This window comes from Macaca fascicularis, chromosome 10, assembly GCF_037993035.2.
Source record: "Macaca fascicularis isolate 582-1 chromosome 10, T2T-MFA8v1.1".
Classification (NCBI taxonomy): Eukaryota; Metazoa; Chordata; class Mammalia; order Primates; family Cercopithecidae; genus Macaca; species Macaca fascicularis.
In genome coordinates this window covers 119,849,795-119,864,857 of record NC_088384.1, presented here as the reverse complement: position 1 = coordinate 119,864,857, position 15,063 = coordinate 119,849,795, and the positions used below count along the sequence as shown (strand labels likewise).

The following is a 15,063-nucleotide window of genomic DNA, read 5'->3' as shown; positions in this document are numbered from 1 at the left end:
TGACCCCTGTGAGAAGTGTGTCAACCCAGAGGGTGTCTGGTGAGGGTGCTTGGACACACAGTGTGGACACTCAGACTGGCCCACCTAGGGGCTGGGCTTGCAGGGGAGGGGCACCGCCGCCCTCGTGCCAGCGTCCCCTTGGGGCAGGGCTGCGTTGGTGTGGCTCTGACAGGAGCTGGGGTCAGGGTCTGAGCACTCCTGTCTCTGTGCGCCTCCCCCACAATCCCCCACCAGGAGCCTCTGCCTATGCAGATGCTCTGAGGGCCTGGGAGGCTGTGCCCCCCAACCCCAACCAGGCCCTGCTCACCCCCTGCCCTGCTCCCCCCACCTCCACCAGGCCCTGCTCACCCCCTGCCCCGCCTCCCCATCTCCACCAGGCCCTACTCACCCCCTGCCCCGCCCTCCCCATCTCCACCGGGCCCTACTCACCCCCTGCCCCGCCCTCCCCATCTCCACCGGGCCCTGCTCACCCCCTGCCCCGCCCTCCCCATCTCCACCGGGCCCTACTCACCCCCTGCCCCGCCCTCCCCATCTCCACCGGGCCCTGCTCACCCCCTGCCCCGCCCTCCCCATCTCCACCGGGCCCTGCTCAACCCCTGCCCCGCCCTCCCCATCTCCACCGGGCCCTGCTCACCCCCTGCCCCGCCCTCTCCACCTCCACCGGGCCCTGCTCACCCCCTGCCCCGCCCTCTCCACCTCCACCGGGCCCTGCTCACCCCCTGCCCCGCCCTCTCCACCTCCACCGGGCCCTGCTCACCCCCTGCCCCGCCCTCTCCACCTCCACCGGGCACTACTCACCCCCTGCCCCGCCCTCTCCACCTCCACCGGGCACTACTCACCCCCTGCCCTGCTCCCCCCACCTCCACCGGGCCCTGCTCACCCCCTGCCCCGCCTCCCCACCTCCACCGGGCCCTGCTCACCCCCTGCCCCACCTCCCCACCTCCACCGGGCCCTGCTCAACCCCTGCCCCGCCCTCCCCATCTCCACCGGGCCCTGCTCACCCCCTGCCCCGCCCTCTCCACCTCCACCGGGCCCTGCTCACCCCCTGCCCCGCCCTCTCCACCTCCACCGGGCACTACTCACCCCCTGCCCCGCCCTCTCCACCTCCACCGGGCACTACTCACCCCCTGCCCCGCCCTCTCCACCTCCACCGGGCACTACTCACCCCCTGCCCTGCTCCCCCCACCTCCACCGGGCCCTACTCACCCCCTGCCCTGCTCCCCCCACCTCCACCGGGCCCTGCTCACCCCCTGCCCCGCCTCCCCACCTCCACCGGGCCCTGCTCACCCCCTGCCCCACCTCCCCACCTCCACCGGGCCCTGCTCACCCCCTGCCCCGCCCTCTCCACCTCCACCGGGCCCTACTCACCCCCTGTCCTGCCCCCGCAGGTCCACAGCAAGGACAAGAAGTACGTATGCAAGGTGTGCAGCCGCGTCTTCATGTCTGCCGCCAGCGTGGGCATCAGGCACGGCTCCCGGCGCCACGGTGTGTGTGCCGACTGTGCCGGCCGCGGCATGGCCGGGCCCCTGGACCACGGCGGCGGAGGCGGCGAGGGCTCTCCGGAGGCGCTGTTCCCAGGTGATGGGCCCTATCTGGAGGACCCCGATGACCCACGAGGGGAGGCGGAGGAGCTGGGCGAGGACGACGAGGGCCTGGCCCCCGAGGATGCGCTGTTGGCGGACGACAAGGAGGAGGAAGACTCGCCGCGGCCGCGCAGCCCACCGGGGGGCCCCGACAAGGACTTTGCCTGGCTCTCCTAGACCCGCCCACCGGCAGGGTTGGTGGCTGCCTCGCTTCGTCCACCTGTGTGTGTGTCCGGTGGGTCTCCACTGCGGGGCCAGGGCCACGCTCATCCCCCTCGCGGCCCCTCCTCTGCTTCCCCCGAACCCACCCCCCACGGAAACCAGCCCTGTGGGCCAAGAAGCAGGTGAGACCCCAGCAAGGGGTGCTCTGGGACCAGACATGAAGTGAGTTGGGGGAGGTCACAGGGCGGGTTTGAGTGAAGGGAGAGCACGGTCCTAAGTCCCCAGCAGGTCGTGCGGGTGTGTGAGTGGCCCCTGTGACAGCCAGCCTGGCTTGGACACGTGACGGCCCTGTGGCCGGGTCCAGTGGGCACTGGGTGGGGTGGTATGTTCAGCCCAGAGGCCCCTGGCCTGAGTAGGTGCAGAGTTTTGCAGACACCCGGTCAGCCCGGCTGGAGCCCGCCCTCCCCTCCCCTAGCAGCCAGGTCACTGCCTGTGGCTGCAGCCGTGGCCCATGGCAGCCTGTAGAATCCAGGTGCAGTGCACAGAGAGCCCTGCCACCCTCTTACCTCTGGGCTTTGGTGCTTAACACACAACACAGCTGCAGAACCCTGCTGGAGGCCGAGGGCTCCAGGTGCTATCTTAGGTGGACACAGCCCTGTGGGCTCCTTCCAGGAGGGGACCCTCAGCCCTGTGCCCCCCCAACTTCAGGCTACACCAGGTTCCCTCTGCAAGGGCCTTCGCTCAGTCATGTGCACTTCCTTGGAGAGCCTTGGGCTGCTGTGTCCACCCTGGGCTCTGCCCGTCCTGTTCTGCCCATGGCCCAGCCCGGCCGCTCCTGCTGACCCCTCCTGGACGGGCTGGAGCTGGGCTCCTGCCTTTGCTGCTAACACGGGAGGCGGTGTTCCTAACTGCAGCGTGCTGCTTACACCTCCCCGCGTGGGTAACCAAATTTTTAAGTAGTCAGAGACATATCCAGGTAGTTACATAAAATTATTTTGTTTGGCATTATTTTTCTCACTTGATGAAACTATATAGGGTTGTTTTTCCTTTAGCTTGTGGTCAAGTCCTCTTGCTGTGTTTTCAAACGCGCTCACATGTTCTTTCTTTTCCTGAGTGAAAAGCAAGGGTCCCACGGTGTGCGCCGTGGTGCACTGCCTGGCTTTGGCGGTCCTGGAGGCAGACCGCCCAGACTCACAGCCTCAGGACAGTTGCCGCATCCTGTCTTCTCGTTCAGGCTGCCTGTGACAGCCCTCGCCACCAGGACGTTCCATCCCTCACCCCCTCCTCTGGCACAGGCCACCACTGCGGTGCTGTGCCTTCGGATGGGAGGTGGGCGCGGTGGCCTCCTCCTTCCCTCCAGGACCTGCCCGTGTGAAGACCCCCTGGAGTGCTGAGCTTCAGGGCTGCGTGGAAAGAGGTTTTACTGTCTCTTTTTCTAGCCTGTATACCAGGCTTTTACCCACATTGTCAGGTAAAGCACCAGCTTCCCTGACCGCTGCTGCTCGGGGAGGGCTGGGCTGGGCTGGCCAGGGGTCCTGTGGAGGAGTGTATGGAGGACTCCAGGTACAGCGCAGGAGTCATGGCTTTTGTTTTTTTGACATCGGCCCCCAGTTCTACCAATGACAGGGCGCCCTGGCTGGAGCTGTCATCACACACACGCCTCAGCTCAGAGGCTGTGGCTCCTCTAAGCTGGAGAAAGAGGCCAAGATTTTTCTGCACACGGAGTGTGGGGATAGGAGCCAGCGCTTGCCCTGCCCACTCATACCGAGCAAGGCGGGCAGCTCTGGCACGAGTCCCCCGGGGGACAGCACGGCCACCACGGAGCTCCCACGGAGCCCTCCGCCCTCACCCCAGGCCAACCCCGCCCCGGCCTCTTTGAGAATTCTTAGAACTTTGTACCTTCCCCTGGTTTTTAAACCCTTTTTCTAAACACACTGACTTTCTTATAAAATGCATTTGGAAACCAGACCTTTGCTACCCACAGATGTCTCTGGGTTTTGTACCAGTCCCCTGCTCTCAGGCCACCCTGCCAGGACCCGGGCCCGCCTCCCCCTCCACACTCAGGATGTCCTGCTCCGTCTGGCCGGCTCACTCCATGCAGCCTTTGCTGACCGTTTCGGGGTTCCCTGTCGGAGCTGCAGGGGCATTTTCTTCCCTAAAACCAACACTGTCCCACTGACCTCCCCAAGTGTTTGCTGCGCGGCAGATTTCTTGTTCTTGTTCGCAGTTTGCCGACTGAAGGGTGTGGGATTTCCGAGGCCCAGGTGCACACGTCCATCTCTCAGGAGGCGTGGAGGGAAAAGACATGTCATGAAGGGTTTTTTTTTACGTGACTGATTTTTTTTTAAATCGATGTTCAAACTAATAAATATTTTTTTATGAAGAGGAAAAATGTGTAGATTACATTTCACATTTTGTATTTTTGTTTGTGTGTTTGTATTTTGGTGTTTGCAACACCAAAGTGGGAAATACAGTCCATTGGGGGTGGTGTTATCTGGGGGTGGGGAGGGGGGGCAGGGACACCATGATTTTTCTATCAAGCTCGGGATCCTGACCAGGCTGTACACTGGGGCTCTCTGGGCTTTGGGAAACAGGACACTGCCAGGGCTACGTAGGGACCTGACTCAGAAGACGCAGCTTACTGCTTCCAACTTTGCACATCTTCCTCTTTAAAAAAAAACTGAGAAAATGCAAAAACTGGAACTTTTTGCAATATTATAAAAGATAATCTTATTTTAGCTCATTCTGTGACATGTGCAACTCTTATGAAAGCCATACTTAATGGTGGTGTTTTTTATTTTTCAGATCTTATATTGTGTTTTGTATGCAGCCCTTTTAGAACTGCTTGTAGTGAGGGTGCTGTGTGTGCTTTTCTTAAATATTTATTTTTTCAACATGCTTTCAACCTGTCAACAAAAACAAAACAGACAAAAAAAAGGCAGTGTTTGAAGATTGTTGATTTTTTCCGGGGATAATCTATATTATATTGACTTTCTATTACTTGTTATAAACCTGTGTTTGTTTTGGAGATGTGTCTACTATTGGGGGAAGAGGTTCTCATAATCGCTCGGTGGGAAATCACGGCTCTGCCGTCCTGCCTCTCTGTGGCCGTGGGTTCTTGTGGCCTCTGCGGTGAGTCTCGAAGTTTCTGCCTAGGCGCCTGTGCGTTTCCTTTCTGTGACGGGATTAGCTTAGACATCCTTGCAAAGCAATCACTTTCAATAAATTGGGGAATTGCTGCTCCAAGCAGATGGCTCCTGCGTTTCGGATGATCCTCCCTCCGGCCTCTCCCGGGGTGGGGGTGGCCGGCTGCCAGCCTCTACCCACTCGCCCACCACAAGGTCCCAGCCCCACAGCCTTCCTCCCAAGAGGCAGACAAAGCTTCTGGAAAAACCTCAAATCTTTAATTTCTCTCTTCGCCTGGTGCAGCCCAGACGCGAGACACCTGAGCTTCAAAAACATGGTAAAAACAGCCCCAGGGCCCGAGAGCCATCGAGTTAAGTGCGAGTGGGGGAGTCCTCTCCCCAACACTCCTCAAAGTGCATCAGGACTGGCCCCCAAAGCTGGGCCCATAACACCCTTGACAAATCCACGGGCCGGCAGGCAGGGGGGCGGCTGCCCCCAGGGCCCTTGGGGCTAAGGGGGCAGCGGTTTGGCTTTAGTGCAAAAAGCTGGTTTCTTCAGAGGCACTTTGAGTGGTGGGACCCCTCCCCGACCTGGGGGGGGTTCAGGGTCAGCCCCCCCCAATTAAAAGCAGACCCTGCAGCTGGTGAAGGCCAGGCCCTGGGGCTCTCCCTGGGCTGTTTCAGCTCCAGGCCTGGGGTTGGCGTGGGGAGGGAGAAGGTGGTAGGTTATGTTCTTGAATGAGCCGGACTTAGTCCAGGAACCGCTGGCAGGCCTTCTTCCAGCGGCAGGCTGTGCACCACAGGTCCCGGCGCTCCATGCCATACACTTTCCGGCACTTCTTCGCATCGCCGCGGGGCTTCCTGGGGGGGGGGGCACAGGGCATGGGGTGCTGTGAGACGAGGACCCTCTCCAGCTGGTGGTGGCCGCAGGCCCTCAGCCCACACGCACCTCAGGCTGACTCCAGTCCTGGAGGACAAGGCGGGTGGGCAGGCTCCGACCTCCGTGGGCTGCGGCTCCAGGCGGGCAGGCGTCAGGCAGCCCTGCAGGGAGACACAGTCAGGGATTCACTCCCCTCCAGAGGGCCCTGAGACCTGCCCCAGCTGCCACCAGTGGCCTTACCCACCTGGTAGACACGGTCACTGTGGCAGGACTGGGGGTTAGCAACAGCGCTCAGGACAGGGGGTGGAGGCGGGGGCAGGGGCAGGGCGGTTGGCCGCAGGGGACTAGGCAGGGCTGGGGGTTCCAGCAGCTCTGGCAGCTCCAGGCGGGGAAAGGCAGGCGGCATGGAGGCCGTGGGGGACACTGGAGTCAGGCTGGACAGCCCGTCCGTCAGCGTGTCCACACCGACATCCAGCTCTGTGTAGTAGAAATCCTCCTCACCGTCACTCTGCTCAGGCTCTGCCTGCCTCCTGCTGGGGACACAGCCAGTGGAAGCTGAAGGGGTGGCCTGGCCAGGCCTCATAAACCCAGCCAGCCCGCAGGCCCCTCCACACCCCAGGCCCCGCTGCACCCCAGGCCCCGCCCCACCCCAGGCCCCTCCGCACCCCAGGTGCACCAGGCGGATGTGTCTCTGCATCGCGGATGCCGTGCTCAACACCTTCCCACAGCTCTTCCACAGACACTGGAACATGACCTGGGCCGGGCTCTGCAGCAACAGGGACCAGGGTCAGGCTCAGCCGCCACACCCGCCCCTCCCTGGGGGCCGCTCCCAAGCTCACCTTCCTTTTCCTCAGCGTGGGCTCCCCGAACAGAAAGTGGGCTGCCTCGGGGGGGAGTGGGGGTGACGGGGTGGACGGAGAGGACTGGTCACTGGCCAGGTCCCAGCCCCAGTCTCCACTGTTGCTGCTGCTGCTGTAGCTGCCTGGGGGCCGTAGGAGGGCCTCCTTCCAGGGCTCCAGGCCAGGCTCTGTAGGGACACGCCCTCTGCCTTAGAACTTTGGGTGGGTCTAGGGAGTCCCTAACCCTGAGCTGCTCCTGTTCACCGAGTCCCGGGTGAGCCTGGTGGGCACAGCATCTTGGAGGAGCTGGCCCCAGGGCTTGGGGAGAAACACCCCCAGCACAGGAAAGGGTCAGCAGATGTGTGTGGCCAGCGACGTGGAGGTAAACAGGTCAGGGAGGCCAGAAGGCCTGGGTCCTGCAGCTTTGGCCTCAGTAAGGGGTACTGAGGGTGCAGAAGTCCACTTTAGAAAGCAGTCCCAGGTTTGAGGGTTCTGCTTGCCCCACAGAGGCTGGGTGGGCTGTAGGTTCTGAGCCCTGTCCCCACCCACAGTGCTAAATGCAGACATCTGAGTCTTACCTGGGCTGAACGCTGCAACTGGGGCCCCCAGAAGGAGAGGGCTGGTGGACAGGCTTGTAAGGGCAGCGGCAGCCATGACCTCGTCCAGCCGGGCTTTTCCTGGGGTGGCTCTGGAGGAGATGGGGGCAGGGTGCGGGTGACCCAGCCAGAGCTCTGGGCCCCTCCCCTGGTCGGTCCACGTGCAGGCCTGGGCACGCGTGCACACCAGCCTCCCCACTCCCAGCTCTGGGCAAGAGGCCTGGCTCCTCCCCCAGCTCAGGTTGCAGTGAGAGCTGAAAGCCACCAGGAGCCACCAGGAGCAGGGCCAGGGTCTCCTGAAGCCTGAGTTCTCCACACCGCGGGCTTGGCTCCACTGTGGTTCCTTCAGACCCTGGTGCTGGGCAGGGGTCTGAAGCCCTGGCAGAGAGGCGGGCCAGGCCCAGGCCTCCCCCTATCACACATTAACCAGGGTTGTGCAACAGCAGCTGTGGGCCTCACGCCAGGCCTGGGATGTGGGAGTGGCCAGCAGCCGGCAGCAGCCAGCGGGAGACTGGGCTGGAAGCACGGGCAGCTCCCCAGGCCCCAGCGAGCCAGGCCAGAGCCCGCCCCTGCCCTGGCAGCCAGACCGAGGTGTCCGGCCTGGCAGGGGTTGGGAGGTGGCGGTCAGGAGCCCCAGAGATTCCTGGACAGTCGCCCCACACCGACCGCGCGGCCTCTTCTGCACAGAGACGCACAGCCACCCCCTCCCGGTTCTGAGCTCTACCCCGAGGAACTGCGGTGGAGGGAGGCGGAGGGACTCGAGTCACCGATCATTTCTGCTCAACTCCTCCAGGGCTGAAGAGCTTGGGGGTGGCCGGGGATTACAAACCTGGAGCCCTGACCTGGCCTCCGTCGGGGCCTCCCGAGGGAAGGGGCGGGAAAGCGCGTCTCGGCACCCCACCCACCGCCCCTGCGCACCCCGAGTCCGGGACACCGCGCCTCCCGCTCACCTCTGCGCTGGGACGGGGATGTGCGCCGATGGAGTCCGGGGCCCCGCCGCCGCCCCCGCCCACTTCCCGGGGGCCCCCAGGTCCGAGGCCCGCGGCTCCGACTCCGGCGGCCGCGCGAACTCCAAGCCCGCGAAGCCGCCGCCCACGGAAGAGCCCTGCAGATGGGGAGGGGGCAGACTCAGAGGCGGCGGCGGCCGGGGAGGTCCCTCCACCTCCGCCGCGGATCCGCTCGGAGCCCGCCTCGAAAACCGGCTGCGGCCGGTGTGGACGGCGCGGCCCCGCCCCCGGCCCCGCCCCCAGCCCGGCGCGGCGGGAAGGACTCCCCGGCCGCCCGGCGCAGCCCCGGCGGGACCCACGGACACGCGCGGACCGACGCTGCCGCCCTCCCCGCTGCCCCGCCCCCGGGGGCCCGAAGTTTGGGCAGCACTGACGCCATCTTTGCAGCCAGAGAAACTTGGTCGGCGCCCCCGCCCACCGGCGCCCGGTACCTGCGGCGGCGTGGGCACCGTCACGGGCGCGGCGCGCGGCCCCGGACCCTCTGCGTGCAGCCAGGGCGCCTCGGCCCGCAGCGCACCGGGGTCCCGGCCGGCGGCGCGGGGCGGGGGGCTCTCCATGGCCGGCCGGCCGGGCGCCGAGGCTGCAGCGGCGAGGGCTGACTCTCAGGACGCGGCCCCGGGCCGGGCCGGGCTGGCCGGGCCGCCGACCCCCGCCCTGGATCCGGCCGCCGCCCGCGCCGCGCCGCCCGGAGGCTGCCCGCCCCGCCCCGCCCCGCCCCGCCCCGCCCCGCCGCGCCCCGCCCCGGTGCGCGCATTGGCCGCGCGGCGTCCACACCGCAGGCGGGCGGGCCCGGCCGGCCGCGCTCCCGCTGGCCCGCGCTCCGAGGCCCCGCCCCAGGCCCGCCCCCTCCGGGTCGCTCCCGCGCTAGCCTGGGGAGGGAGGCCCGGCCCCGCTCCGAGGCCTCCGCCCACCCCGCGCGCCCGCGCGCCCCTCCGGGGAGGGCCGGTGCCCCATGGGCGCGCTCGCAGAGCTGCCAGAGCCGGGGAAGGGGCCGCGAGTCCTTGGCGGGCGTCCCGGCAGCAGGTTACTCTTTAACGCTCGACTGCCCACCTCCCCCACCCCTTATGTAACACCAGGCTGGTGGCGGAGCCCTCCCGTGGAGTCCAGGGTCCAAGTCCCACCCCGGGGCGGCCACCCTGCCGGCTGCGCTGCCCCCCGGGAGCGACTCGGACCCCGTCCCCGCACTGACCGGGAGTCTGGCCGGCAGCAGCACCGCCTCGGCTAGGCCCGGGCGCCCCGGGGGCAGTCAGCCCCCCAAGGCCAGAGGGGACAGCTCCAAGCCTTCCAGACAAGCCCCCCGCCCCAACCCGCCCAGCTTTCAAGAAGAGCAGGCTGCGAGGCTGGCTGCGTTCCTCCTGCGAGGGCGCTTTATTTAGACGCGGGCCTTCTCTGGAGCTCGAGGAGGCCGCGGCTGTCAGAGCGGCCAGGACCTCACGGACCTCACGGGCTGGCAGCCCGGGACCTGGGACTGGCGCTGTCAGCTGTGAGGCGGGGCGGGGCGGGGGACGGGCCTCTCTGGAGGCCGGAGCGCAAGTCCTAGAGTGTTCGGGGCAGGGAGGGGTCTCCAGCCCCTCCCTAGGCTGGGGCAGCTGGAAGCAGGGGGCGTCCGAGTCCCGCACGTGCTGCTCCTGCCAGCAGAGTCCCCCAGCTCCCGGATGCTCTCATACACGTTTTCCAGGGGGCTGCTGTCCGCATCCAGGGCCCTGAGCGGGAGGGTCGCGTAGGCCAGGTCACTCGCCAGGGCCAGAATCGCTCCCTGGCCCTTGGGGTTCAGCGGGTCTGTGGTGGGTCCTGGGTCCCTCCTTTTAGGCTTGCAGACCCTGGAGTACAGGACGTCCACCTGGAGACAGGAAGCCAACCCGAGGAGGGGTCAGCACCATCCAACCTGCTGAGGACCCCCCGGCCCTACCCACAGTGCCCCACCCTGGCCCACATTACCTGAGCGGCCGGGGTCACCTCAGCCTTCCCCAGCTGTGGCTCTTGGGGGCTGCGTTGGGTCCCTTTGCGCTTCTGGACGCGGGCATACTCAGCCACCACAGGGCTGGCCGCCAAGCTGACCCCGGGGAGGGCCGCCAGCCCCACGTTGGAATAGGTGGCCTCGGGGCCAGCGCACCTTGCGGTGGCTGCAGCTGCCGGCAGAGCCCAGGGCAGCTCCTGGAGCGGGAAGGCAGAGAGGGCTGCCTGCGGTCCGGTAATGTCCCTGGACACCTCCAGCCAGTGTGGGCGCAGGAGATCCATGCTGGCAGGCCGCAGGGCTGGGGGTGGGGTCAGGGCAGAGTTCACTCGGGGCAGGGGGCAGGAGCGGGTCTGACCCAGGGGTTGGCACGCTGCACAGTAAGCCCCGCCCGGCCACCCCCGTCCCGCCCTCCGCTCACCCCTGCTGCTGCGCGGGCCCCGGTGCAGCTCGTGCAGTCTGGTGTCCGACTTGCTGAGGGAGCAGAGGTGGGTCCGCCTCAGCAGGGACTGGGGGCGAGGAAGGCTGGTCGGTCCCCTGCGGGCCCCGCCCTGGTCCCCGGGACAGCCTGGCACTCACCGCTTCCGCTCCCATCGCACTGCCCTGCAGCCTCGCCCGCTGCCTCCGCACCCTCTTCCTGGGGGCTAGAGCGTCCTCAGGCCTTGGGGGTAGAGGTGGGGGGCGGGGTCGTCAGCCTCAGGTCCAAGGCCCAGTGCAGGGGCGCGTACAAACCTGGGGGCGCCGACCTGCCTCCAGCCCCTTCCCGCGCTGGGCTGAATGGCAGCCGCAGGAAGGCGCCAGACAGAGCCGGGCTGATGGACGTACCTGCGGCAGGCTGTGCACAGCGACCACAGCCAGAGGAGCAGGGCGCAGCACCCTAGAACCCAGAGGGCAGGAGGAGCCCAGGACACTGGCAGCCCCATCCTGTGAAGCCAAGACCCTGGGGGCAGAAGAAAGGGGCACTGGGTGCTGGCCAAGGGGACCTATGCCACTTGGCAGCGCCAAATCTGCACCTGCCGCGGCTGCGGAGCTCCCGCGTCTCCCGCTCCTGCTCTGACTCAGCACAGGAAGCCCCAAGGCCTGGCAGTCCCTTCCTCCCAGAGGTGCCCACCTTCCCTTCTGGCGGGGGTTCCGGTGAGGTGAGGTGAGCAAGGGCTGCTCTGCCTGGCCCCTCGGTGTCCCTGCAGGCGACCATGGTAACGCCCAGCACGGCTGCAAGGAGGGGCAGGGCAGCTGTGGCCACTGTAGCCCAAACTGTAACCAGCATCGGGGGGAGGCCCTGGGTGTGCGCCACGGGCCACAGACGCCACCCGCAGCCACTCTCTGCCCAGACGTGGTCTCCTGTGTCAGGTAGCGCCCCCAAGCCACTCGCCACAGAGCCCAGAACTGGGAGAAGCTGGAGGCTGGGTCAGCAGGCAGCAGCAGCTGCTGGGGGTGCTGATACCCCCACCCCACTTCTGGCTCTTCTTGTCTGCCACTGTCTCTGCCAGAGGATCTGTCCCTTCTTGGGGATTAGCAGAATTCTGGGGGTGGGGGACGCCTTATAGTCAGCACATCCCGCAGCACAGAGGCAGCGGCTGGCGGGTGAGGGGTGGCCTCTGGAGTTTGGGGCCAGTCTGCCCAGACCCAGGGAGTGGGTTTCAGGCCGGCCGACTAACCCAGCTACAGCCACGTCCCAAGGCCTCCCAGACCCCAGCTGCCCCCCAGGAGGGCACTTGGGGACCAAGAGACTTGGGGATCTGCCCAGGCACTTACCAAGCCCACGGCCAGGGGTCCTCAGCTCTGTCTGGGGCAGGCGAGGAAGGTCTTTGTACAGCCCTCGGCTGAGCTCCCCACCTCATCACTTCCTGCTCCTGTTGCCGAGCGCCTCCCCTGAGCCTCCCACCCTGGGCAGCAGCCACCACCGCAGCCTCACCCACCTGCTGCGCCCCGCCCGAAGCCTAGATGAAACGTGTGTGCCTCGAGCCCGCACTGTTCTGACAGCCTAACTCACATCCCCTCCACACATGAAGACGTGAGCAGAGCTGGCACAGAACCCCCAAACTCACAGGGCCAGGTCTGCCTGCCTCACCAGGAGTACCCCACGTGGTGGGCCACAGTCCTCCCACCCGTCTCGCCCGCTGGCCCGTCTTGCCTGCTGGAGCAGCACTGAGCTCCACCCATCTGTGGGTGTCAGGCAGCCTGGCGGGCACCCCGGCCTCCAATCTGCCTTGGACAGAGAAGGGAGAGAAGGGAGAATGCTGGCCTCCTAGGCCCCTCCAGCCCAGCCCACCGCTCACCACAGCCCTGCACAGACCCTTCTCTCCCCAGAGACCCTGCAGCCAGCTGATCTCCACTGAATGACACTGTGATGAAATCACTTTAATGTCCTTGCCAAGGAAATGCCCAAGACACTGGCAGGTGGGCAAGAAAGTGTCCAGACAGGACCCTGCAGCCCCGTCTCCACTCAGCAGGGTCCGCACGCCCCAGGCCAGCAGGCCGGCCCCTCCTTGGGCAACGCTGGTCTTTCTGAGGGCAGCCTGTGCCGGGGTCCCACACTTCATCCATAGTGCTTGCAGGGTTCTCTAGAACTCAGTCATCTTCTTGTGGGTGTCTGCCTTCCTCTGCTCCTGCTGCAGGCCTGCTTCCTGAGCCCGGAGCTGCCCCAGCTGGCGCTGGGCTCCTGCCAGCTTCTCCTGCAGCTGGGCTGACGCCACGCTATGCCTGCGGAGAGGCTCACCAGTCAGTGTGGGGTCCCCGGCCATGCCGCCAGCCCCAGGCTGCCATGTCCACTGCCCGTGTGCCCACTGCCTGTCCTCCAACACGCAGACCCCTCCTGGACTCAGCCTGACATGCTTGGGTCAGGTGACCTCCCGCAGGTGTCCTGGGGGCAGGGCCACCCTGGGTTTCCCTCTGCCCTGAGCCGGGCCCCACACCTACCGGCCAGCGTTGCGGGTGAGAGCCTCCTGGATGCTCCTGATGTCCCGCTGGGTTCGCTCGATCTTCTCCTCGGTCTGGAAGAGCCGCAGGCTCAGCGCCCGCTTGGCGCTCTTGCTGGCATGGTACATGTCCTTGCTCCTCCTCCCCGCCGGGGCTGCCCCGGCCTCTAGGGCCCCAGGAGCCTGGCCTTGCAGCTTTTCATTGAGGAAGTCAAACACATTCCGAGGGGGTGGGCGGCCCCCAGGCCGGGCCCCTCTTCCCCGGCACCTGGGGGGCTTGTTGGTGCCACCCTTGCCAACCCTGGTCCGCTTCTGCAGCGTCTCCACACACTGGTCCAGCGACTTCCCTCGTGGCAACACTACAGCATGGATGGGCTCCACCCGACCATCTGCGTGTCGGCCCAAACCTGAGACAGGAACGGCAGTGCTGTGGCTGCCGGACGCTGGGAACCTGATGGCTGCGGGACCCCCGGGAACGTGACGGCTGCGGGACCCCCGGGAACGTGACGGCTGCGGGACCCCCGGGAACCTGATGGCTGCGGGACCCCCGGGGAATCTGATGGCTGCGGGACCTGGGCTATGCTGCAGCCTCTGCCCACTTCTCCAGGGCTGCTTGTACTCACCCTTGCCAAACTCGTAGCCCATCTTGGTGAGGAGTCTGGAGCCTATGCCTCGCGTGTGCACCTCCCAGCCGGCAAAGGCAGAGCTGCAGGTCCCGGAGTCCACAGTGTCCGACCCCACCACTGCAAGAGAAGGACAGAGGGCAGTGGCCGGCCAGGGCAGAGGACTATACATGGTGACCTGGGCTCTGACCAATGAGCTCAGATCCTGGGCAGAGCCCCAACACCCCACCTCTGGGGCTCCGTGCTCTGTCACTGAGGCTGCTGTGGGCATGTGACACCAGGCAGAGTGCATGGCAGTCCCCACGGCCTCCTGCACCGTGACCCCTCCTCCACAGCCCTCTCCTGCCCTTGCCCTTCTCCACCTTCGCAAGGCCGTGAGCTCCTCACCTGCCCTCACAGAGTCCTTGGTTTGGTCCTCCTTCACCAGGGACTTGGGGCTTCAGAAACCACCATCACTGATCCCTGGGTACACCTCCAACATGCAGACCCCTCCTGGACTCAGCCCACCATGCTTGGGTCAGGTGACCTCCCGCATATACACACACACGTATACACACACCCCTCTGGAGAGCTGGCCACCGGCCACTAGTTCCCATTCCCGAAGCTTCCACCCTGGCTGTCTGGACACCACCTCTGTCTGCCAGGATCCACCAGGCACCCAGGTCCCAAGTTTGAGAAGCCATGCAGAGGAGCTGCCCCTCTTGCACTCCAGGCCTCATCAGTTGTTCATTTTCTGTGACTTCCTTGGCAACTCCGGGCGCCTCCTCTCCCATGGCCACAGCCATGACCATGGCCTCCCATCAGTGAGACTGTAGCTGTTGTACCCACGCTCCTTGAAGACAAAGGCCACCACGGATCTACCCCGGCCCTTCACTCGCACTCCTGTACCCCTGCCCCACACGGCCTCCCCAGGCACGGCTGGCGCCCTCGCTGTGGCCACTCTCTCCAATAGTTTGGTTAGACGGTCGGTGCCCTCAAAAGCCAGGAGCCTCTCAGGGTGACCCCACCTTCCTGGCTCCTGGGTTCCACAGCTGCTGCCATACCTCTGGCATAGCTGGAGTCACCTGTGCCATCGCTGTCTGAGTCGGACTCTGTGGCCTCTGTGCGCAGTGGGGGCAGGATGCCGTCCCCCTCCACCACAGCCTCCCTCAGCAGCAGCGAGTCAAACTTGACTGTGTAGTAGCCATTGTCCACATCTAGAGGCAGAGACAAGCTGCAGGTCAGCATCCTTGACAGCAGCTGCCACTGATGGGGAACCACCCTGGACATCAGGAGCAAGGCAGGGCAGAGGCTGAGGGTAGATGTGCTCATTTCGGGCCCAGAGCCAGAGTCCCAACACTCATCCCAAAGGAGGCAGGGAGCAGCCACGCAGTAAT

The 15,063-nt window shown here is 65.6% G+C and overlaps 4 protein-coding genes and 1 long non-coding RNA gene across 18 annotated transcripts in view; 2 read left to right on the top strand and 3 right to left on the bottom strand.

Annotated features, from left to right (window-relative positions):
* The window catches only part of ZBTB46 (zinc finger and BTB domain containing 46), a 97,770-nt gene extending 92,779 nt beyond the window's left edge, over positions 1-4,991 (top strand). For all 3 annotated transcript variants that reach the window (XM_045364161.2, XM_065523426.2, XM_065523424.2), the window contains one exon: positions 1,389-4,991. In XM_045364161.2, the coding sequence (XP_045220096.1) occupies positions 1,389-1,760 (372 nt within the window). In that variant the 3' untranslated portion in view covers positions 1,761-4,991. The remainder of the gene's footprint in view (positions 1-1,388) is intronic.
* A 136-nt stretch (positions 4,992-5,127) lies between these two features.
* On the bottom strand, positions 5,128-8,886 carry SLC2A4RG (SLC2A4 regulator). Of its 3 annotated transcripts, none has more exons than XM_045364169.2 (8): positions 8,624-8,886; positions 8,136-8,290; positions 7,168-7,277; positions 6,590-6,777; positions 6,416-6,516; positions 5,995-6,283; positions 5,820-5,911; positions 5,128-5,731 (listed from the first exon to the last, which is right to left on the bottom strand). In XM_045364169.2, the coding sequence occupies exons 1-8, from the start codon at positions 8,747-8,749 to the stop codon at positions 5,620-5,622; spliced, it is 1,173 nt and encodes a 390-aa protein (XP_045220104.1). In that variant the 5' UTR covers positions 8,750-8,886; the 3' UTR covers positions 5,128-5,619. The 3 variants fall into 3 exon arrangements, with proteins under 3 accessions (XP_045220104.1, XP_045220105.1, XP_073861831.1); XM_045364170.2 differs by having other exon boundaries at positions 5,995-6,280; XM_074005730.1 differs by having other exon boundaries at positions 5,995-6,280; positions 8,136-8,764.
* Positions 8,887-9,537: 651 nt separating this feature from the next.
* Positions 9,538-12,849, bottom strand: LIME1 (Lck interacting transmembrane adaptor 1). Of its 9 annotated transcripts, none has more exons than XR_012419658.1 (6): positions 12,443-12,790; positions 10,972-11,086; positions 10,726-10,807; positions 10,568-10,620; positions 10,131-10,447; positions 9,538-10,032 (listed from the first exon to the last, which is right to left on the bottom strand). XR_012419658.1 is itself a non-coding variant. In XM_065523431.2 (6 exons), the coding sequence occupies exons 2-6, from the start codon at positions 11,067-11,069 to the stop codon at positions 9,670-9,672; spliced, it is 948 nt and encodes a 315-aa protein (XP_065379503.1). In that variant the 5' UTR covers positions 11,070-11,086; positions 12,426-12,849; the 3' UTR covers positions 9,538-9,669. The 9 variants fall into 9 exon arrangements, 6 of the variants coding, with proteins under 6 accessions (XP_065379503.1, XP_065379502.1, XP_045220102.2 ...); XR_012419660.1 differs by having other exon boundaries at positions 12,426-12,565; XR_012419659.1 differs by lacking the exon at positions 12,443-12,790 and adding an exon at positions 11,258-11,950.
* The window catches only part of ZGPAT (zinc finger CCCH-type and G-patch domain containing), a 27,198-nt gene continuing 24,621 nt past the window's right edge, over positions 12,487-15,063 (bottom strand). The window contains exons 4-7 of one of the 2 annotated variants that reach the window (XM_015430122.3): positions 14,731-14,883; positions 13,688-13,807; positions 13,066-13,471; positions 12,487-12,849 (exon numbers count right to left, since the gene is read on the bottom strand). In XM_015430122.3, coding sequence (XP_015285608.3) covers positions 12,711-12,849; positions 13,066-13,471; positions 13,688-13,807; positions 14,731-14,883 — 818 coding nt within the window. In that variant the 3' untranslated portion in view covers positions 12,487-12,710. The remainder of the gene's footprint in view (positions 12,850-13,065; positions 13,472-13,687; positions 13,808-14,730; positions 14,884-15,063) is intronic. The other variant, XM_065523429.1, reaches the window with a different exon arrangement.
* LOC135965687 (uncharacterized) overlaps positions 13,383-15,063 on the top strand; it is a 4,153-nt gene continuing 2,472 nt past the window's right edge. The window contains exon 1 of the long non-coding RNA XR_010578800.2: positions 13,383-14,906. This is a non-coding gene — a long non-coding RNA (uncharacterized lncRNA). The remainder of the gene's footprint in view (positions 14,907-15,063) is intronic.